This window comes from Myodes glareolus, chromosome 17 (assembly GCF_982192425.1).
Source record: "Myodes glareolus chromosome 17, mMyoGla1.1, whole genome shotgun sequence".
Lineage (NCBI taxonomy): Eukaryota > Metazoa > Chordata > Mammalia > Rodentia > Cricetidae > Myodes > Myodes glareolus.
This window is the reverse complement of record NC_142042.1, coordinates 13,052,775-13,076,872: the sequence shown is the minus strand read 5'-3', so window position 1 is coordinate 13,076,872 and position 24,098 is coordinate 13,052,775. Positions and strand designations below refer to the sequence as shown.

At 42.7% G+C, this 24,098-nt stretch overlaps 1 protein-coding gene across 2 annotated transcripts in view; it reads left to right on the top strand.

Moving 5' to 3' along the window:
* Positions 1-23,649, top strand: part of Znhit6 (zinc finger HIT-type containing 6) — a 35,202-nt gene extending 11,553 nt beyond the window's left edge. For both annotated transcript variants that reach the window (XM_048453670.3, XM_048453669.3), the window contains 5 exons: positions 8,906-8,974; positions 10,202-10,282; positions 11,737-11,814; positions 20,249-20,373; positions 23,466-23,649. In XM_048453670.3, coding sequence (XP_048309627.1) covers positions 8,906-8,974; positions 10,202-10,282; positions 11,737-11,814; positions 20,249-20,373; positions 23,466-23,506 — 394 coding nt within the window. In that variant the 3' untranslated portion in view covers positions 23,507-23,649. The remainder of the gene's footprint in view (positions 1-8,905; positions 8,975-10,201; positions 10,283-11,736; positions 11,815-20,248; positions 20,374-23,465) is intronic.
* Positions 23,650-24,098: the final 449 nt, after the last annotated feature.

Sequence of the window (24,098 nt, the reverse complement as noted above, 5' to 3'; positions counted from 1 at the left end):
CCTTCATATTGTTATACTTAATCAACAAGGAAATTTCTGTGTTGATTAATACTAGCTAATAAAGCATTCTATACTATGTACACCTTAGGAAATTGCCTTAAAATGTTGTACTATGGGCTGGAAAGATGACTTAGCAATTAAAAATTAATTGATCTTGCAGAAGACTCAAGTTTGATTATCAGCGTTCAGGTCAAGTGACTCACAGCCTTCTGTGCCTCCAACTGCAGGAGGTCTGATTCCCTCTCTTGGCTTCTGTGGGCATTTCCATGTACATGTACATACTCTAACATAGACGTGAACACATGCACATGATTAAAAATAAATCCTGTGGACTAGAGAGATGATTCAGCAGTTAAGAACACTGACTGCTCTTCTAGAAGACCCAGGCTTAATTCCCAGCACCCATATGGTAGCTCAGAACCATCTGTAACTCCAGCTTTAAGAGAACCAACACCTCTTCTGACCTCCCCAGGTGCCAGGCATGCATGCAGGCTGTGGATCTCTGTATTTGTTCCATCTGCTGCAGGAGGAAGCCTCTCTGATGATGTCTGAACAAGGCACCAGTCATTCATTTGGAGTACTCAGCCTGTGGGTTTCACTCCACTCTCAGTCTGTATTATTGTGTGGACTAGCCACCTGTTCTCCAGAAGGACCCACACTTCATCTTCCTCTGCCCGAAGTCCATCTTCCTGTGGCTTTATTACCCCTGACCCAAAGACCTGCTTACTTTTCTCCTGCTTCCTGCTTAGAACTGAGGTTTAGACTTCTCAAGCCAGCCTTTGGACTTAGGACTGGGGATTTTGTGTCTTTTGTTTGATTGGGAATTTTGTTTTGTTTACTTTCTACAAAAGTATCTGTCATCTTTACAGAATTAAGATCACAGAGACATGACCATTGTTAAAAATGTGAATTAGTATTTAAGAGTTCCTGTCCTGTTTTAGAAGTTAGCCACTAGGTGTCCCTCTTGTAAAGACATAACAAATATTTTATAAATTTAAAAGTATTCTTTAGATACATTTATAGCTTTCTAATTATATCATGTAACATGCTCATCTACTTGTTTGCTAATGTAATAGCACTTGTTTCTTTAAACAGTGTAGCAGTGTGTTTCTTTAAACATTGTAGCAGTGTATTTCTTTAAACACAGGAGTTGTTTTTCATTTTTTGTTTTTTGTTTTTTAAACACTGTATCTGTAGAGGTGTAGATTTTTACTTTTCCGCAGCAGGGCTTTAGAAAGGACCAAGGAAAAATAAAATGAAGAGTCTAACAGTTGTCATGGTGAACAAGTAGATTTTGAGATTTGGAGAGTTATGTAATAGGTACTTGGTGTAAACTTATAGCTGGACTAAAATGTTGAACTCTGCCATTTCTTTTCCATGTAGCTTTTAGATGTTGATGGAGGAGTTTCAGAGTAACTGCACAGTCTTCCATAAGCCTCATTGTTCCCTATTCCTGCCTTTCCACCGTGGCTGTGCCAAGAGCAGGAAGCAGCTCTGTGACTCGGCTTCACTGATGTGCCTTCCTATGGTGTCTTCCACTGTCTGGAAGTGGGAAGTCTAGCAGTTTGACCAGCTTCTCCAGTTAGGGAAGTCTTTCCAGCCACTGGGCCTTCATGGTATGCCTCTAGAATGTGTCCCTTTCCAGAGACTTGACTCCAGCATTTAGAAGTCATATGTCCGTGTGTGTTCCTGGCCTACTTGGGGGACGTCTGTAGTAGGAGGCCGCAGCACCAGTCTGTTGGGGGAGCCTGCTTGTTCTTTTTCAGATGCCTAGACCACGGAACAGTCACTAGAGACTATATTACTTGTAATACTGTTTGGCCAATAGCTTAAGCATGGTTTTAGCTAGCCCTTATTTCCTGAACTAACCCATCTACATTAATCTGTGTGTCGCCATGTGGCTGTGGCTTATGGGCAAGGTTCCATCCAGCCTCTGTCTCTAGAAGGGCTACATGGCTTCTCTCTGACTCCGCCTTCTTTCTCCCAGCATTCAGTTTAGTTTGCCCCGCCTACTTCTGTCCTGCCGTGCTATCGACCCAAAGCAGTTTTTCTTTTAATCAGTGGTGATCACAGTATGCAGAGGGGAATCCCAAATCACACATCTGTTTTTCTACCTTCAGCGTCTATACTGATGCCAGATATGTCTCTACAGCCTGCTTTTAGTATGATGGTCACCTGCTCAGCATAGTAAAGTTTCTTACCCCCTATCTCAGTGCTAGAGACCTCCAATGGCAGAATTGCAAATAGTTTAAATGTGTCATCTCATCTCCTAGTGTTGTGTCTGAAACTCCAAAATGTTTTGCCCTTTCTGTTACTAGAGTTAACAGCTGCTTCTCAGTCACTCTGCAACCTGAATTGCTATCTTTTAAGCAGAAGAAAGATTATTTCAGGTACTTCCCATGAAGCATGATAATGCGAGCTGCCTTGTGTCCTGTATATCCTGTATATCAAGCCCAAGTGTCTGAGCCTCTGAAAGGCTCTCTGAAGTGAACCACTCGGAAACACTGCACACACCCATCCGTGTTACAGATCCTCTGCACCACGGCATCAGGCACAGCGGAGGAATTTGCCAGTAAACTCCCTTCACATAGCATCAGGCTTGGCCGTGCTGAGCATGGACCAGCGGGGTATGACCTCTGTAATCCAGGTGCTCACCCTGCTGGCTCCCAGGGTGTCCTGTTCTGTGCTGTCTCTCCATCTGTGGGGCACACATCGCTCTCATCTTCTCCGCATGTCTCTTCTGCCTGAGCTCCTCTACCACATAGTTTCTCCACAGTCAACATGAAACAGATGCCAGCATTTAATTCTGGTGTTCATTTTTTTGGTATGCTTGTATCTGTTCTTTTTCCATTACAGTGTTTTTATGAGGGGCTCCCTGGTTATTTTGAAAGGTGTATTTTGTGTGTGTAGAGCCCTTTGGTACTTTCTAGAAAAACTTGCATTCCTGAACCTTAGTGGCTCTGAACTGGGCAGCCATTCCCAAATGCCACTCTTGCTTCTACCACCGCCAGTTAAGACCTGCCGTAAGTGGTTAAAAATGGTCTTTCTCTTTTCAGCCTTCACAAGCCACGTGCATTTCCTTAACATACCCTCTCCCAGCTCCCACAGCACCTAGCTAACCTGCTTCCTCTTGTCATGTAGTAGAGTACTTCTTGGGCAAAATATAGAACTAGTCCCTTTGAAAATGTTTTCATAATGGTGTGAGACATGAAACTGGTTTTTACTCAAATTCTAGTTATTTTAATCCAGACTAAGTTACTGAGCAGGCCCTTTGTATTTCTGCTTCCAGAAATACTTAATCATGGTTCTAATCCTAATAAATGATTTTTATGAGGAAGGGTTGCATTTATTTTTGAGAGACTTTAAGTTTTCATCATGAAAAATACTTTAAAGGTCAGGCAGTTGTGAGTGAAGGATTGTGTAGCTATTTCGTGCATTAGTCCTTCAAGGGCTTCCAAATTTGGTAGATTTTCTTTCAGTTTTCAATTAAAATAAGGTTTATTGCTGACAGTGGAACAAAATGCTTTTATTCGTAAAATTCCATCAGGTATTACTTTATGGCTCTAAACGTTCTAATAGTTGACACTCTTGCTTTCTCCTTTCTGTTTATAAATGGGCTGTCTTCGGTTTGGGGGTTTTGTTCATTTTTTGTTTGTTTTTAATCTGATGCAAACCTAGGTGTACCTGGAAAGAGAAGCCTCAGTTGAGGTATTGCCTCCATCAGATTAGTGGCCATGTTTGGGGCATTTTCTTAATTATTAATTGATGCAAGAGGGCTCAGCCTCTTCGGGATGTATCATCCCTGCTTATGTTGGTATAGGCCATGTGAGAAGGGTAGCCGACGAGCCAGTTAGCAGTGTTCTCCACCGTCTCGCCGTCAGGCTCTGGCCTTGAGTTCCTGCACTGGCTGACTTCCTCCGTGATGGGCTGTGACCTGTAAGACAGATGTAGGCTCTTCTCCCTTAAATTGTGTTCAGCCTTGAATCCCAGCACTCTGGAGGCTGAAGCAGGCAGATATCTGCAAATTCAAGGCCAGCCCGGTCTACAAATTGAGTTCCAGTACATCCAGGGCTATACAGTGAGACCCTATCTCAAAGTTAAAAAAAAAAAAAAAAAGTATATGGAAGGGGCCAGAGAAGGGCTCAGTGAGGAAGGTGCTTGCTGCCAAGCCTTCAGCCCTAAGTTTAGTACCTAGGGCCGCTATGATGGAAGAAAGGAATCCGCCGGCTCCTGTTCCTCCGACGTCTACTTGCATGCCATGCCAGTGCTGCCATACTCACGAGATAGATGAATAAATTAATCAAAGAAAAGGAGAAATAGTTAAGTCTCAGTTGATAAGGCTTCCTCTCAGTCCGTCTCTCTCGCTCTCTCGCTCTCTCTCTGTCTAAAAGCCTTGTCAAGAGAACACCAGAGAGCAGTCAGGAGATGTACAGTCTTATCACTGGACACTGTACTCTGCATCCAAAGTGTGCTCGCTTATGGGACTCATGGGATGGTTTCAGTTAAATACATTGTCAACATTTCTGTGCTAAGCTTCGTAGTTAAAATCATTGAATTGAATATATAATTATAAAGATTATGGTGTGTTTAAGTTCTCAACATATTGCTTGTCCTTTTAATAACATTGTAGTAAAGCTAGGAGGTGGTAGCACAGGCCTTTAATCCCAGCCCTTGGGAGGCAGAGGCAGGCAGATCTCTGTGAGTTCGAGACCAGCCTGGTCTACAGAACGAGTGCCAGGACGGGCTCCAAAGCTACAGAGAAACCCTGTCTCGAAAAACCAAAATAATAATAATAAATTAATAATAATATTGTATAAAAATGTCATCATCTCCTGTTTACTGTGAGAAATCCGAGATTACAAGCATGTAGTGTCGTGCTCAAGATACATTAGGTATAAAATGTTAAGAGTAGAATTCAGACAGAAGGTCCATTTAACTTCTCCCCTATCCTTTATTATGAGTGAGCATTATGAGTGTGTGCACATATGTTTATTCCATATTCTTGCTGTGTAAATAAAGAATATTTTTATGTAAATAAAGAATAGAATGTTTCCATGAGAAAATTATGGCTGGAAGGAAAGACACAGAACCCTCAGCTGGTGCCTTTAATCACTCGCTGCTCACATAGCAAGTCTGCATGGGCTTGTCCCCTTCTCAGTGTCTGTGGCCTTGAGGCCTACCAAGCCCTCAGAAGTGTTGTTAAGGGGACAGTGGCTTTGTTAGTTCGCTCTCTTACTGGTACTGGGGATTGAACGCGGGGTTTCTCGGGTGCTGGCGAGCACTCTCACTGTGCTGCAGCTCAGCCCTCTGTCTGGTTTTGAGACAGGGTCTTGGTACGTTGACCAGGTAGACTTTGAGCATATGTAGACCCTGCCAGCACTGAACTTTGAATCCTCCTGCCCAAGCCTCTTTAGTAGATGGGATTGCACACATTTGCAACCGGCTCAAACTCTTTTAAGTTTCATATGGAAAACCTCCATCTCTGACTCTCTATTATATGTTATCCTGGAGTCTGAGTCTGGGTCTTCAGCTTGTAACCGAGACTAGCCTCAGACTTACTGCTAAGTGGGGCTGACCTCATCCTGCTCTTGCCTCCAAATTCAGGGACTTTATAAGCATTCCTGGGTATTTGTGACATACTTCTCAGCAAAATTACTCTGAGGCTACCAGAGGAATTATATAGATAATCCAGTCCTCATGGGGGGGGGCTGTGTGTTATGAGTGTAAAGGCCACAGGTCAGTGTTCTCACGCTCCACCTTGTTTTTTGAGGCAGGATCTCTTATTCGATATTTGATTGAGCGAGACTGACTGGCCAGTGAGCCCCAGGGATCTGGCCTGCGAGCCATTTACCAACTGGGCCATCTTCCCCATCCCTAGAGTAATAGTTTTGAGGCGACATGTTGCATGTTGGAGTGAATATTTTTCTAATAAGGAAGTATTTTAGTTTAGAAAAAATTGAGGGTTATTCCCATGTTTGTCTCACTATTATCTGGTACTTCTCATAAAAATTGTCTTTGGTTTTATTGGTAGTAGGAAATAACCTCATGTGGAAGATTTATTTAATGCAGGCTATTCTTAAATAAGAATTAAAGCATTCTATTTCGTAACTCTCAGACTTGGAAGTACATCATTCAGCATGTGTACTCCTCCTCATGGCACAGTTGCTGCCTGTCCTTAGGGCTAGTTAGCAGTCATTGTGTAAATCTGCTGCTTAGGATAGAGGTTGTTTCTGACGACTCCCGCTATAACACAAGGTACAGTGGACAGTTTGCATATCTTATTAATGGCCCAATTGTTTCTTCAGTATAAATTCCTAGGAATGGAACTGACGAGCAGAAGTGTGTACTGTTCTGAATGATAGCGTGCACTGCAGAGGCTTTATGTTTTGGTCAGCAATGGCAGTGTCTAGTTTTTCCTTCCTCTAGTGTCCTAATCTTCAGTGTGTCTGAGATTCTTTTATGTACACTTTACTGAGTATGAACAAGCCCTGTAGCCGCAGTAATGTACCATTTAACAGGAGCTGATGACTTGGAATTTGCATATTCTTTAGGATTCTGATAGAGCTTCAGATATCAAAGGAGTGGGTTTTACTAATAAAGTCAAGAATAACTGAGAACATGAGCGTAGTACCCCCGCCAGTGTCTTCTGTCTACGTGTTATTTTATTGAAACTATGAAAGGGTGGTTCTTTAGAGTTCCAGGTAAACGAAAGTTGATAAACATGTATAACATGTGTCTTCTATTTCTCAATCTTTACCCTCCACACACCCTTTCAGACATTGTCCTCCTAACTGCATACTACGATGTCTTGATACATTGTATATCTGTTTACATACTGCCTGTTAATTCATGCATTACAATTTTATTGGCCATCTAAAAGACATTGGGGCAATACTGCATCAATTGAGAATTCATGGTGGCTGTTTGTGGTTGTGTATGCACTTACATAAATATTTAGGATAAGATCAGAAAACCTCAGCCACACCCTTGCTGAACCTTTGATTCATTTGGTTTCATGGGACGCAGAGGCTTTGTCAGTTGTCCAGAAAGGAGTAAGTAGGACTGTTAGTAATTATGTCCACCATTTCATAATCTGATCAACTGTAAACAAGTTCTGTAGAATGTTCTAGGTGGATATGCCAGGTGTGCAGCATTCCTATTGTTGTTGAAGGTGTCTGGTTGTATTTAGGGAACAGTATCCCTAGTGAATTAGAGGTGCCTTATAGTAAATGCTAACCCCTGTCCCAACATCTCTCACAGTGTCTCTGTCCCTGCAGACCTAGGGATGCTGGGGAACATTTTCAGTTCCAGGTGCCAGAACTGTAAACCTGAATCCTTGTAACACCTGGTGGGTCAGTCAGGCTGACACTCGGTTAAATATCCTGCAGTGGTTTATGGAACAGAGAAGTAGCTGATCAGACATGTTGGCACTGCCACAGTTGGGAAGCCATGAACTAGCCTAGGGTATGAACGCTTCTTAGTCTGACTTTAGAGGACACCAGGTAGTGTTCTGGTTTTAGTGTGTGTCCATATTCTGAGTCGTTTGTGTATAATTAGGAGTCTCCAGAAGGGGTTTGCCCATGTGCACTGTTACTTACCAGTTATGCGTACATGAATTTCAGTCCCACTAAAAGTCTTCAGAGCAGGAGCCAGCGAGCTGGCTCTGCAGGTAAAGGCGTGTGGTGTTCCTGCAACTGTTCACTTAAATCAGTGGCTGCTGTATCTGCATGGGTCTTTGTAAAGCTCTGTCTCTGAGAGGCTAGATGGCAGGCTTCAACTTTAGTAACCTGTGCTCTTTGATGTTCTAGCCAAGAACAAACCAAACTGAGCTTAACCCGGTGTATAGTAATGGCATTGTAAATACAATCATAATCTGCACATTTTTCCTCTGGTTTTTTCAAAACCTGCATTAGTAATGTATATATCCAGTGGTGGTGGCTCACGGCTTTAATCTCAACACTAAGAAAGGCAGAGGCAGGCAGGTCTGCAAAGAGAGTTTCAGGACAGCCAGAGCTGTTACACAGAGAAACCTGTTTGGAAAAAATCAAACAAAAAAGAATTTGGGGTCCTCCTACAACGGAAATTTCAAAAAGATGCTGATCATTGCCTAGAAGAAATGTAACAATTGGATGGTAAATGTTTTCTTCAAAAACGAGAAAATACATGTAGGCCAGGTGTCACCCAGTAGGCAGACTGACCTCTGAGTTCAAGAACAAACTGACCTACATAGTAAGTGCACTAGCTAGCCAGGGCTGCATAGTGAGATCCTGAGATCCTGTTTCCAAAATAAAAGGAAAAACATGCAAAGCCGTCACTGCAGTGAAAAGGTCTAAGTTTCCATGGTGGGGACTTTGAACAGTAGTTGGCTTTTTAAAAAAAAAAATTTATTTAATTTTCTTTTCTGATTATAGGTATGGTAAGTAGGGTGTGTGGTCCTTTTTCTAAAAGCAAGCATTAAGTGAGTTACTAATTCAGGTCTTGTGTCAGACCAGAGTTTAGGTGGGAAGCAAAGGCACTCAGTCCTTTTTGCTTAGCAACCAGCTTGTTGTGTTCTGTTTGCTACTGAATACGGCAGTCATGCCTCACAGGTGCGTGTGCAGCTGGACTCAGCCGGACAGTACTTGATTCACCTGCTCTCTAAACTCATCAGGCGAGGACACCCTGTCTGTTTAGTCATGAGGAGATGCATTTGTAAACTGCAAGTTTCCGCTCACCATTCTCAAGCCCCAGCTCCGAGAAATCACCTTCTATTTGGGCAGACTGATGTCCCTGGGCTTCAGAACTTCCTATGGCCAACCCTTACAAGTGCTTTACTCCAGAAAGTTCCCAAGGTTCTGAGACCAACTAGAGGACATCTTAGCTGCTGATTCTCTGCCCTCATCTGCTCGCGATTGCTCTCTCGTAGGAAGCAGCAGTTTTGTTGGCATGTAAAGCTCCAGTTTCCGCAAAGTCAAGCTGAGTATGTAGAGAAAAGGTATGTCCATCCTGAGTGCCCTACTCCAGGGCTCTGTGATTAAACAGGTAAGTAGTTAGTGAATAAGGGCTCCGTGCTTGTCACACCATAAAGTACCCATCGGCAGTGACCTGCCCTGAGGCACCCGATCAAATCAGCTGTGATGCTGAGTAAGAAAGCAGGTCAAGGAAGAAGAGTCGAATGTGGTTCTGTCTCAAAGTCTGAACAATCCAGGGAGCTAAGTGGTGTCCATTTCAGGAATGTCTCCAAATAGGGTAGAACCCTGCGGGAAAGACTTAACACAGACCGTGGCAGTAATTATTTGACCAGAGAGCACAGGTTTAAGCAGAGGAGTGTGATCTGAATCAGGAAGTCTGAAAGACTGAGCGGTTCCATAGGACACAGAAGACAACCCAGAATTCTACTATTGAAAAGTCCCACTTTTAGTGTTAGATCTCTATGGTAGGTACGTGTATGAAACATACATGCATACACATAATAATACATCTAAATACACATGCATGTCCTAACTTAATATATATACTTTTAAGGTTCTTTGCTTGAGTATATATTTAAGTATCACAGGCTTTCTTAACTGTATGCTGTGTGGTTTCTTGAGTTAGGGAGATGTCTAAGTTGATGTCAGCTGGTGTCCTCAGCATCTGTCCCCACTGGGCACTGCTGCTCTTTGGAGTTTTCACGGGTTGCGGGTGAAGACTCTTGTTAGCAGCGTAGTCGGGTGGGAGAGCAGTAGTTGGGTGAGCCGGATCACTAAGGACGTTACTGTTTCAGAGGGGTCTTCACTGTGTTGTCCAGCTCTTTAGAGAGGTGTATCTCTACGTGCTCACGGGGAAGTCTGCTGACTTCAGACGCTCCATTTCAGCCTGGTTTGTGGCGCTGACTGAGTGCTGGCTGAGCTGCAGCCCCCCAGAGCGTCTTCAGTTCTTTCCTATGAGCGTCTGTACGTCTCAGTTTTAGCTTCCTAACATTTGAGCATAGGTGTATGTTGAGAGTGCTTTCATATTCTTATGAGTGATTGATAAGGAACTTTTCTTAAAATGTTTCTTAAAAGCTGTTCTGTGCTTTTTTTCTACATAATTTTAACATGAAAGAATGTTATATGTTGTATTTTGCCAAGAGTAAAATAAAGAGCCCTTGTTCAGCTTTTCTACCAAATTTAACAATTTTAAGTTAACATTTAGCAAATTATAAATAATAATTTTGCTATTTTCTTTCTCTGTTCGAAAGAGTACCAGATAATAAAACTATTAATGAAATTCTAAAACCTTACATTGATCCTGAAAAATCTGATCCTGTGATCCGTCAAAGGTATGTTTCAAAAATTGTATAGCTTTCTGGCATGATTTAAAGTATTAACTTAAGAAATGTGTGTTTGTGCACTTGTATGCATACACATGTGGGGTGAAAACTTTGGGAAATAGGCTCACTGCTGCCGCCACGGGGACCTCAGGATAGAACTCAGGCTGTCGGGCTGGACCACAGCATCTTTACCTGCTGGGCCATGTCACTAGATGCAAACATTAAAAGTATTTTTATGTGTGTATTTATTACGGGAAACTGTGACTGCGTTTAAATGTGTTGTAAAGTGCGGTCGTAGCCACATTTACTGCAGACGTTCCTCAGGCAGGCAGTGATAGAGGTTAGTTGATTCATTTAACCCTCATACCATCTCTGTATAGGAGACACTGGTTCATACCCATTGTACATGTAGAGAAATGAGCCTTAAATAAGTAAAGTAACCTCCTATGACTAATAAACAAGGAAGCTGAGATTCAAACCCTCAAAGTACCGTCAGACTGAAGTCTGCAGTCTTACCCTTAGACTAGACTGCCTTTAAAGTTGAACCATAAATTCTACAACTTGAAACTTTTCTAGTAACTGCTAAAGACAGGAAATTATATTTCAGCCAAGTCCTCCCAAAACTAAATAAGGTAACACTTTGCCTCCAGAAATATAGCATGGTCCAAAGTTGCAAACATAGCTCAGTGCGGAGTTCTGCCCTGGGTGTGTATGTATTGAAGTCGCTTTAGTTAGATGAGAGCAAGGTGCTTCTCTATCACGCTCCAATTCTTCCATCACTGGGATGAGACTAGCACTAGACAGGAAGTCAGGAAGCCTAGAAGAGAGAAGAATGAAGTCCAGAGGGGCTGGCGCATCCACAGCAGTGCTTAGACAGGAAGCTTGGTGGTGACTGAGTTTCCAGTGTTCCTGGGCAGGAACGGGCAGCTTATTCTCGGCAGGTGGTCTGTTCCTGGGGTGGGCATGTTGGTTTGGTTCCTGGATTTGAAGTTCACACCTGTGGATCCTAAGTGTCTGATCTGCTCAAGTTGTTTCTCCCTGTTGAAGAAGGCAGTGCCAGCCAGACTCATGCAAGCCATGCGTGAACCAAGTCCTGTCTTTGGGACAGCTCTGACAGTTAAAGCTTGATTGATTGACAGATCTGGCTGTTATCATTTGCTCGTGTACGTAGCATTAATAAAAAGCATCGTTACTAAATTGAAGACAAATTCGTAAGCAGGTACTTGCTGACACAATTATATTTTTTAGTACATGAACTGACAAACGAGACTTTTAATTTAAGATATCTAATTAACCAGAGAGCGAGAAGGTAATTTTTTTTCACATCTTGCTCAGACAACATCTTTAGGTTTTTTTTTCCTCTGTTCTTGGAAAGATGAATTAAGAACATTAGCTATTCATAAATGTTTAGTCTTTATAAAGACGATTTAATATTTAATTTTGCTTCTTCCACTACCACGCAGATTGAAAGCCTACGTACACTCGCAGACTGGGGTCCAAATTTTAATGAGGGTTGAAAATATGCAGCAAAATATTGTAAGGTAAGATTGCTTTCCTCTGTTTCTTTATCTGTAACTAAGTAACTTGATTAGGTTAAGTAGCTAACTACTATACTAGTTGTTTGACTGGCAACAGAAACCTAGACTTACAAAAATTACTTTCAAGTTAAAATACTAAAATAACTACACTTACAATAAAATTTGGTAGCAGTCATCTGTTAATATATTTTAAACTATCCTTAGATGCTACTAAAAAGTTTCTAAATTCCATTTATTTCAAGAATATATGAGTGAGTTCCAGTGTTTACAGTTGTAACTTTGGAAATCCCAAAGAGCAGCACACAGGAAGGCACAGGGTGCTCTCACAGACCCTGAGCTCAGAGGGCTCACATCTGGAGGGGTAATGGCGAATCAATCCCACACCAGTTATGTTTCAAAGGGGTATTTATTTTGGGGGGTAAAACTTACATACACCATAAACCGTAAGGAAGGGAGCCTAGTCGCTGGAGCAGGAGCCGGGAGCAGGAGCCGGGAGCAGGAGCCGGAACCAACAGGCCTAGCCGAGGCAAATATACCACGCCCCAGTGGGCTGGTATTTCTGCGGCTATTGGCTGACAGAGCGCCGCTCCGCAGCACTGTGGGCTCGTGCTTCAGCGACTATTAGCTGAAGCAGCGGAAGGTACTCCCACAGCAGAGGGGAGTCTGCACCACTGTGCATTCGACAGCTCTTAGTCCTAGGCTGCTGCTCTGGGTGATACCCACCCGGCTCCAGGAGTAGAGGAGACAGTGGGTGTGCTGTCCACACTGGTTCTCGAAATCCCTGTTCTCTTTGGTTTCCTTTTGTGTGTGTGTTTGCTTTTGTTTGTTTAGTTGGTTGGTTGGTTTTTGGTTTTTGTAGACGGAATTTCTCTATATAGTCCTGACTGCCCTAGAAATCTCTATGTAGACTAGGCTGGCCTCAGACTCACAAAGATCCACCTGTTGTAGGAGGCCGCTTGTTTTCCTGGCTGCCCAGCCCCAAAATAACCACAGAGAAACGGTATTAATTAAATAACTGCTTGGCTCATTAGCTCTAGCTTCTTATTGGCAAACCCTTACATCTTAACTCATTTCTATTAATCTATGAATCGCCACATGGCTTTGGCCTACCAGCAAGGTTCCGGCTTATCTGTCCCCGGCAGCGGCTACATGGCGTCTCCCTGACTCAGACTTCTTTCTCCCAGCGTTCAGTTTAGTTTTCCCCACCTAGCTCTGTTTTGCCCTGCTATAGACTCAAAGCAATTTCTTTATTCATTAACCAATAAAAGCAACACCTCCCACATCCTGTCTTTGCCTCCAGAATACTAGGATTAAAGACATGTATCACCATACCCAGCAGAAATCCCTGCTCTTAGGTGTGGTGAGAAGCTGGGGCATGGCTCATTTTTGCAGCGCTTGCTTGATGTGTCTGGCTGGCTTTGATCTGTGCAGAGAGAAAAGAAGCTTGGGATAAAATGTTATGTGGTCTCAGAATCGTAAGGAGCAGCCATCAACCACCATTTCAGGGGCTGCATGGGTGGATTCTTTATTATTTGCATCAGTACATGAATTTGACACCTGATTACCTTTACAAAATGAAGTAATATCATTTTAGTTAGTTTTGGTGTCACCTCTACTTACCTATTGGGTTGGCTGATAATTCAGTTTTACCAGAGCTGAGAAGCAAAAGGAAATGATTTTTCTTCTGGTTTGTTTGTTGGTTGGTTATTTGGTTTGTTTTGGTTGGTGTATTGTTTCTCCTTTCCTTCCTTCATTAACTGTGAGGTGAGGGTTATTCTGCCTGGATTTAAGTCAAGGTAAATGGGGCTGTGGAGAGTGAAGAAAGGTGGTAGGTTGCTCATTAAATTGGTCAAATTTGCCTGGCACAATGCCAACTTCTAAAGCTCGAGGAAGTCTATGTGATAAAAAAGGTAATTGTAAGGTACAGGGCAGCCTTCTGGGCTCTGATAGCAAAGATCTTCACCTGAGCAGTCTGTGTTTCCAATGAGAAGGGAGAGAGGACGGGCGTGGCAGAAGTGCCTCTGAGAGGACATGACATCAAAGAGTCAGGAGCAGCTGTGCAGAGAATGGTTAGGTACCTGAAACCAGCTAAGCCGGGAAGATTTTACATAGCACAGCAGGCTGTGCTTGCGGGCTTTCAGGTAGACCTCATTTGTGCAACTGTATTTTCACAGAGAATGACCAGTCTTTATTAGTCACATGACTAGGATCCTTTGGGGTGAAATTGCATTCCAGTAAGAGATAATAACATTGCCTTTCCACACTCTGTAATTTATAGAGAACTTAAGATCTCTTTATTTTACATTTAAATATTCTGTATTAGATCTTATAAGCCAAATTTTTGCCTTTACAAATGTTATATTTATCATTCTCAATTAATACATATTCAGATATTTTTGTTGTGGTTGTTTTTTGTTGTTATAGTTTTGTTTTTCAAGATGGTTTGTGTAGCTTTGGAGCCTGTCCTGGCACTCTCTCTGTAGACCAGGTTGACCTCACACTCACAGAGATCCAGCTGCCTCTGCCTCCCTGGTGCTGGTATTAAAGGTGTGCGCCACCACCGCCCGGCCATATTCAGATATTTTGACTTGACAAAAATACATCCAGTTTGGCATCATACTAAAGCGGAGTGAGTGTAAAGATTGGCGTTGCACTTTGCTTGGATTTTTAGCATCCTGGAGATTATCTCTTGGATTAAAGGAGGAAATGTGTTGTGTGTGGAAGTTCCACATGGCTGACATTTGCCTGTCTTAGTCATCATATTTTTAAGTAACAGGTTCTTGTAGCCGACAGTTTCTTCTAGGAAGTATGCTGAGGTCAGTGTTAGCTGTCCTTTAGCAGGCTGCTCACCTTAGGGTGCAGATACTCAGTCACGCTGGAAATGACATAGGTCTAGCTGTGTCAGATGTAAGCAACTGTTATGTTTGTACATGTGGCTGCTGGATGCCCTGCTCCCAGATGCCCAGACTTGGTCTCCAGCGGCCTTTCCTAGCATACCTCAGCATGTCTAAAGCTCAGCGTGTCTGCCCATCACTGAGCCACAGCCTTGGCCTCTTGGTGTGTGTGTGTCCATGTGCAATGGTTGATGGTGTTCCTGGCACTTAGTAAACAAACAGCAGATTGGGGTACTCATCCCCTGTTACTGACACAGCCTTGTAAGCATAAAACCTTGAACACAGCAGCTTTAGCAATGTCTCCCTTGCCATTTTTCTTTATACGTTGCCCTCCACAGTGAGCCTTGCCAATGTCTTCTCTCTGTTCTTCAAGCTCGATTAATGCTTACCGGTGTCTTTTTGGTGCCTGTTTTGTTCTTATTCTTCGAGCTTCAACAACTGTTTATAATTTCCATCCATCTTTAGTATCCTAACAGTCCTGTCATATATTTCCTTGCGAAAAAAAAAAATCTGTGTCATGCTAACCTCATTTAATAAAAGCTTTAGGCACCATTGTCTTTAGTTTTCCTACAACTGTGTCAGTGACTTTCCTGGAGTAGACTGTAAGTAGTAATCTTGGGGCTAGTGAGATGGCTCAGTCAATAAGATAACTTGCCATGCAAGCCTGAGAACATGAATCCATTATCCAGAACCCACGTTAAAGTGCTTGATGTTGTAATATGCACTTGTAAACCCAGTGCTGGGGAGGTGGGGCTGGGTGGGTCACAGGGACTCGCTGACCAGGGGCTCGCTGACTGGTCAGCATAGCCTTTTTGGTGAGCTTCAGGCAGCGAGAGATCCTGTCTCAAACACAAAGGATAGCACCTGTGGAACAGTCATAACCCCCTAGTAGGTTGAGCACACTCCAGTTAGCAGCCACACATCCAAGAGTGTATTTTATGGGCAGCACAAATTGGACTTAAAAATAATGGGTTTTTAAAAAAAGAAGAAAACAAAGTTGTATGTTGGGGAGGAGGGTGGGTCTGGGGTGAGGTGTGCGGAGGGATGAATATGATCAAATACAAAATTCTTACGTAGCTAATAAAAAGGGGGAAATAAATGTAAACCTTAAAACAATAAATTTTAAAAATAATACAAACTAAAAAAATCTATTCCAGTATCTTACGGAATTTATTGTTCTACAATGAGCCATACTTTAAAAAGCCACCAGATAACAGTGAATAGATTTATGGTGTATTAAGCCTTAGATTTGTTTGTTTGTTTTGGTTTTTATTTTTTCAAAAAGCCAGAGGTTCAGTTTTGTACTTTTGGGATGAATTGGTTGTACTTTTAACCCAGAAACCTAGATTAAGAAATATATACAGCTCTACTAGAACATAGGCTATGCCCTACCTTTGGCAGATACGTATCAAAGCTTCCAGAGTTTTACAGCTGTGATCGCCTCATTCAGCGACCTTATTTTGTAGTGGAAAAATCCTGTGGACTTGAGTCAACTATTAAATTGTTCCATCTGGGGAAAGTTGAGTTTGGTCATTAATGTATTTTAGGGAAGGGAATGGTGGCGATCTAGAGTCACTGCCTAGATGGGAGTCGCACTGCCGTGGCCGTCTTTGTAAGTCTCCTGAGTGTGCAGAACAGATGCCCGCTGTCCTGATTTGCTGGGGCAAGTAGGGAAAGTGGAGAAGTTGGCCGCTTTCTTTGAAAGATGGGAACAGAGCCAAGGTCAGGCTTTAGGATCCCGACCTTATTTAACAGCAGCCCCTGTGACACCTGTTGAACCTACCCGGTGAGCCTTGCTGCCCTGCTGGTGCCCCTGTGCAGCTGCTGGGAGCAGGGTAATGTCTGCGGTGTCCCTGAGAGGGAGGCGAATGTCGGGATCATGATTCTTCCAAACCTAAGTAGTTTGTCCTCTGGCAGCAGCGCCTGCTGATGGAAATAACAGAGTTGAAGAAATTTCAGAAAGATAAAGGTGTCCTTTGGGCTTTGGTGACCCTCACGACTTACAAAGGAGCTGAGTCTTGAATGTTTTAAGAGAGCCAAAACTGAACTTTTAAAACTTGGAAATAGTTTTTTTTTAAGTACTTTTAGATTCTTGAAAATAAACATGACAATACAACCATGGCTTGGAGATTGTACTAAAAGTCCTATTCTTACCCTTCAACAGAACACACAGGGCAGGACTGTGTCTGATGCTTACATGAGTGCTGCCCTTTCTTACTAAGACAGTCTAGGGACTTGTCCTGTGTTGTATTCAGGCGAGAGGCTGTGTGCACGACTTGTGCCTGAGCCGGTTGTCTCTTTTGTCACTAAATGCTCATAACTTGCCGTCATCCCTATTTCAAGCAGGAAATGGTTAAGGAAGGGATGTGGGCTGGGGAGATGCTCGGTGGACAGAGGACTTGCTGCACATGCACGAGGGTGTGTGTGTGAATCCCCGGCACTCTGAGAAAACTGCGTGGTAGCTCATGTCTGAGATCCCTGTGCATCTCATCACTGAGATGGCAGCAGGGAGGGAGGGTCCCTAGATGCTCTGGAGCCAGCCAGTTTGTTATGTGCCATAACAGACATCAGAGAGCCAAGATGGAAGGTGACGACTGACTCCCAAGGCTGTGTGCACACACATACACGCACAACATCCATATCATACACACACGCCAGATAAATATAAATAAAATCATTAAAAAATCAAAAGTATTTTATCCAAAATCATAGACCAATGAGTGGAAGAGCAGGACTTTAATAAAATGTGTAGACGGAGTTTTCCTGTCTCAGAAGCCACTTCAGTTACCACACAGAGTCTTAATATTATTTATCAATGCTTGGCCAATAGCTTAGGCTTGTTACTAGCTAACTCTTACACTAAATTAACCCGTATTTCTTACCTATGCGTCATCACATGGTTCATGGCTTGTTAACTTCATTTTCTATACATTCTGCTTGCTCTGTAGCTGGCTGACTGGTGTCTCTCTTAACTCTGCCCTTCCTCCTCCCAGAGTCCTCTATGTCTGGCTGTCCCGCCTATACTTTCTATTTGGCTACCAGCCTGTCAGCTTTTTGTTAACCAGTGAGAGTAACACATATTCACAGTGTACAGAGGAATTATTCCACAGCAAACCCCTTTTAGACTTACTACTTCATTTAACTAAATTCCAAGTCCATAAAATGTTAATTCCACTTGTATTTGGCAGCCTTTCTGCCAGTGGGGGAGGAGGTATTTCAAGACAGGGTTTCTCTGTATAACAGTCCTGGCTGTTCTGGAACTTGTAGACCAGACTGACTTCACAGAGATGCACTTGCCTTGGGAGCCTTTCTTTATGCACGATGTCCATGGTCATCTTTTAGTCACTGGTACACACTAATGTCCTACTCAGAGTAACCACTAGTTAAAAAACAAAACAAAAAAACCAGACAAACAAAACAACTAAGAAATGCAAGCTTTCAGTTAGGAGTCTACATTGAAGTAGAATTCTGAATTGTACAGTCACCAAGTGGGAACCTAAGTCTGGACGCTTACTGGCCCTTGATAGCAGTGTTCCTGTGTAGAGGATAATGACCACTTGGCAGGTACTACCTGAAACTGGAACACGGACCAGGGAGGTGGCCCAGCAGCTAGGAGTGCTTGCTGCTCCTGCAGAGGAGCAGACTTTGGTCCTCAGTATCTGTGATAGGCGGCTCATAGCTGACTGCTAGCTCCAGGGGCATCCACATCTATGAGATGTGTGCACAGACAGACAGACAGACACATAGATAAAAAACCATTCAACAAACCTGAGTTTTGCTGTGTCTGGGGGACGTAAAAAAGACTTAAAAATTCATTAGTTGACAGCTCTCTAAAATCTTTGTATCTGAAGTGTTTTGTGTAGTGCCTGCTTGGCTTGTGGAGTAAGAGTGGTTTCTCAAGGTAAACAAATGTAACCCAAACAGTTTCAGGTATGTGATTTGTTGCATGCATGTAGTTTGTTTTTTTTTTTTTATGTATCTTTACATTCCTGCTAGAGAGGGAGATGTCTGTCTTCGGGTTGTAGCAATTATGGTGTTGGCCAGTCAGGCGATGTTGAGAAAGGCAAGATTTTGGTTCAGAAGTGTACCCAGTGCCACACTGTGGAAGGAGAAGCAAAAGACTGGGCCCAAAAGTCAAGCTGCCTTATTCACTACAGAACAAATGTCTCATGGCTTTTAATGTGGGCTATAATCTAATGCATACACTAAAATTTAGATCATGAATGGCTTGTGGCAGAGTGGATATATCTTTTTTAAAATAACAATTCCAGTTGTATAAATACTATCACTGCTCTCCCTGTCTCGAGATAAGATGGAACTTAATTAGTAATGTTCTACTTTCCACAACGATGGTTTTATACTTAAATTTATATAGCTGGGCATATGAATATGTTTAAACACTGTCACCATCTCCAAAATGAGGAGACTCACCTGTTACAGGCAATAATTAAATGTCAGAAAGCAACTGTCTGTTATGGATGGTGTCATTTTAATTAGAATTTCCTATGTCAAAAGATGCTGCCTTTGACCTTTGAAAGATATTTACTGTGGTTTGTGTATAATATCAAAGAGTGTTTAGTGCTTCTTTGTAGTTAACCTATAGATTGAAATACTCTTAGAAACCATCAACTTAGACCTTTTCAATTCTTTGTTATTTAGGACTAAGTTCTAATTCAGAATTGTCCTTAAACACCATTCAGAAACAGACAAAACTGGAACATCCATATATGTGTGATTGGTAGTGGTACTCTGCCAGCTTATTAGATGGAAAGATTAAAATAAAGGAGGTAGTTTGTATGTTTTCAACAGTAAGAAGATAATTAAAAGTAACCATAGATCATGGGAAAAAGGAACATTCCTTTGCTGAGAGCTTATTTTCTTTATACTATATCAGCAATAACATTGGGATTTGAGTCCCATGTGTCTTTGGCAATCTGGAACAACCAAGTGCAGATTAAATGCTATAAAGTGAGATAGAGTACTGAAAGTATTTGCTATATATGGAAAACTATTTGCCAGAAAAACTGAAATGAATAGAAACATCTCTTTATTGGCAAAGCCCATTAGGGGAAGCTTTGTGGTTTAAAATAATCACAGAAGATAAGCTATTTCAGCCTGTGCCCAGGCTGCCTGAAAAATCACATTTCTCCTAAGAAAAGCTAAGTTGCGTTGCTGTGTACGCTACACTGACTTTATGTTCAGTTCTTTTATATATGTGCATGTGTGTGTGATGTGTGTGTGATATCATGTTTTTCTTTAGCTACTACTGGTTTTTGCTTTTTGAGACAGGGTTTCTCTGTGAAGCCCTGACTGTCCTGGAACTCACTCTGTAGACCAGATTGGCCTCAAACTCACCAACATCCATCTGCTTTTGCCTCCCAGGTGCTGGGATTAAAGGCACGCACCACACTTGGCAGGGTTTATTTTTTTAATTGTTGCTTTTTAAATTTATTTTTAATTTTATGTATATGAATGAGTATTTTGCCTGCATACATGTTATAAAAGATTAATTTAAATTTTAAGGGTGTTTTCCTTTCCTTAAGATATTATGAACTGGATCCTGACAAAAGTCTCTTAGACAATCTGAAGAACAAAGTGATCATTGAATATCCAACTTTGCACGTGGTATTGAAAGGATCCAGTAATGACCTGCAGCTTCTTCACCAAGGTAAGCATGTGTGTCTCTTCCCCTCTTAGAGGACAAGCAGTTCCATGGCTGCTCCTACGTTTTATACGTGTTTGTGTGTTACAGATGTAAAAGAACGTGCTGTTCTCCTCAACTGGTGATATAAAGCACCAAGCCAGCGGGTGCCATTTCCTCCCCACTAGAAAGTGTGACTCTCATGATCCTGATTGGAATGAATGAATCAAAATGTCTTCTAAAAAGGATATTTTGCTTTATTAGAATTGTCAGATACAATTTACTGTTTGTACTGAAAACTGTAGGTGGGGTTTTTCATCGGAATGGCAGGGTAGCTCTGTCCCCCAGCCAGCTCCCAGGAACCACACAGAGACTTCATATTAACTATAAATACTCAGCTGATAGCTTACGCTTGTTGCTAACTAGCTCATACAACTTAAATTAACCCATATGTCTTATCTATGCTCTCCCACGTGGTGGTGCCTTTTTTTCAACAGCAGCGAGTTCATCTTGCTTCTCTCCATAGCTCCTGAGATTTCTACCTTCTTCTTCCCAGTGTTCTCTGCCCCAAAAATCCTGCCTAGCCATTGGCCAGTCAGCTCTTTATTAACCAATGAGAGTAATACATATTTACAGTCAATAACGGGATTATTCCACAACAGAAAACTCTAGAGATTCACGAAATGAGAAATTGCTGGTTTTGTATCCTCCCTTCTAGCAAGGAATGCGGCTGAGGGAATGTGTTTAAAGTCTGCGCTGCATTTAGCTGAGCTTGTACCATGGCTCACCTTTTTATTCCCTACCACTTCTGTCTCTTTGCCATGTGAGAAGGTACTAGAACTGTGGTATAACTGGAAGTGGTTTGGTGTCTTAAAAATCTCTTACCGGCTTTCCGGCCATTGATCAAAGTAACCTAAGCTCAGTAATGATTCTAGAAGGTGACTGACTACTCGGAACCCTGAGATAGCATTTCAGCTGAGAACTGGTGGGTCCAGGCCACACTGCGCCGCAGCAGACCCCAAAGATGGTGTGTGGATCTGTGTTTGGATGAGCATGTGTGGGTTATGTGTGGATCTGTGTTTGGATGGTTCTCTTCGGCATGTGTGCTTTGCATGTGGATCTGTGTTTGGATAGTTCTCTTCGGCATGTTTGGGTTATGTGTGGATCTGTGTTTGGATCGTTCTCTTCGGCATGTGTGCTTTGTGTGTGGATCTGTGTTTGGTAATTCTCTTTGGCATGTGTGCTTTGAGTGTGGAGATCTGTTTGTGAGGTGTTCTCCCCACGTGTATGTGTGTCATTTTTTTCTTTCTTGAGTAAAATTAATAAAATTTCCAAGATTTTTTTTGAATGCCACAACTTGAAACTAGGTTTTAATTAGCAAATGTAGAGGTTTTTATAACAAATTATGAGTCGTTAAGCTTTTTATTTATTCTTATCTTTGTTTTTCACAATTTGAAGGATAGCCAATTTTCTCAAATGAGGAATTTTAGTTCTAAGAAACCACTTTTATTTTTTTTAAATGTTGTAAAACCTTACTTTTTCTTCAACATGATTAACAGAGTGTTAAGACTTCTAAAGGCTGGTTTCAGGGAGAGCTGCTGGGTGAGTTACTCGCCGGGGCAGACATGAGGTGTGCAAACAGCAGCACACAGCTCCTCTCTCACCTTGGTTAGGAACGACACGTTCAGGCAAGGCTTCCTGGGATGAAGGAAGCAGTAAGAAAGGCTAATTCAGCCTGTACTGGAACCTCAGGCAGAATGTGTTGCTTTATTTTGGACTTATTTACAGGCACACACACAGTCCAGTCTTCTCTGTAAATGGTTATGTAGGGTTGCTGCAAGAGAACCTGACAGAATCCAAGGACATGTTGGAGCCGGCACATCCTGAGTGCTCTCCCCTTGACTACTTAGTAGGGCGGGTCTGCAGGCATTCATTGATTTGTCTTAGCACATCAAGGTGCCTGTCTCTTTGAACAGTCCTGTGGCATTGATATTCTGCACAGTGGCCTGGGAGTGGAGGGGGGGGGGGTCCTATAAAAACAGAACATTTTCTTTGGAAAGCCTTGAAATTTTTGTTCTCTCCAAAGGTGGGGGGAAAAGTTGAATTTTTATCCTGAGAATAGAGTTTTGGTTTGTGTGGGTGGGGGAAATAACTCCTTCCACTTACCTCTTCCCCCTTCTTCCTCAGCCTTCTTTGCTTTCTTTCCCTTCTGTGTAGGTGAGGACAGGGTACAGCCACATGAACGCACGGCTAAGCTCTGTACAGTGCGTGCCATGACAGACCCCTTCTCTACCTCATGGAGTCAGACAGCATAAACATTAAGCGAAATAATCTATCATTTTTAATGACTTAGTTTTATTAAGTGTGTACATGTGTGCATGTGCACACATCCTATACAGTGCTCTAAAGGCCAGAAGAGAGTGTCAGGTCCCCTAGGCTGAAGCCAGCGCAGTGGTTGTTGAGAACCAAGCTTTCATGCGCTGGAGGAGCCGCACGGGCCCTCAACCCCAGCCGTCTCTGCAGACGCTAATCATCGTTAAGCCCTCACAGAGGTTGAAGTGTTTCATTGTGCTGCTTACTTTTAGTTTCATGTTTAAGGACAGAGTGATATGCTGTCACCAGGGGTTCAGTGTACTACACTCTGGACAAACTCAGGGAGGAGATGCTGGGTCCTGGTCATGGAGAACTTCAGTATTTCTCACCCTCAGTGTGGCAGGAGCTTCAGAGGCCTCCATTCTGCTCAGTCTTCTGTCAGCCCACATGCATTCACATATACTCACCCTTAACTTTAAGTTTAAAAAAAACCACGTTTTAAAAAAAATTCTAGCTGCATTTGAGTACGCTGTGTGATAATAGTGTCGTGAATATGAATCATAACTGAACCGTGAGGCCCATTCCCAAGTCTCCCACGGTCAAGAAGGATGTGCCCTCACAAAACAGAGTCGTCACTTCATTTATTATGTCCAGAATTGTGGGTCCCGGCTGCCTGGGACGTGACATGGTTTGTCTGTCGCTGTGAGTGGTGCTGTTGCTATGCATCAGAAAGGAGGAGAGATGAAGAGAAACAAACAGGCTGAGCGGTATAAACATCTGACTGTATGTTTACATGGTTTTTCCAGTGAAAAGTGAATCTACCCAGAAGCTTGGCGATGGAAATTGAGCACTTGTGGAAGAAGGTGAAAGTTCCCAGATGGTCGAGAAGATCATGTGTAGATGGGCAGTTGGGTGACTGGGGAGCTGCTGAAGGGCGCATGGAATGTGTTATCTAAAAGGAAATTAAATAGCATAACTTTCTTTTGAAAACAGTGTATGTTGTCGCTTTTTGACTGAAGTACAAAGCCTTTCCCCAGATGAACCCTTCCTGTACCCGATTAGTGAAGGCCTCACTAGACTTGAGTATGCTCACTTCTGTACACTGAACCATTTTTATTTCTTAGGGTGACACAAGACCAAACCCAAGGATCACTTGTGTCAGCCATAAAGAAGGCCTTCTCCATGGTTGCACTGCACTGAAGAGAATGCCACACAGGGCAGCCAAGTGTCTAGCCGAGGAGAAGCACTCTCTGAGTACTGGCCGTCCTTGTGTTTGGTTTACGTGCAACCCTCTCAAGACAGCTCGTACTCGAGACACTCTAAACACTAATCACTCAGTGTTGTGTTCGGTTAGAAAGATGAGCAGCTCCACATTGAGGTACCATTGGTGACATCTTCGCACGGGTTCTGTGTCTCATCCACTCCCAGTTGGCTGGTTG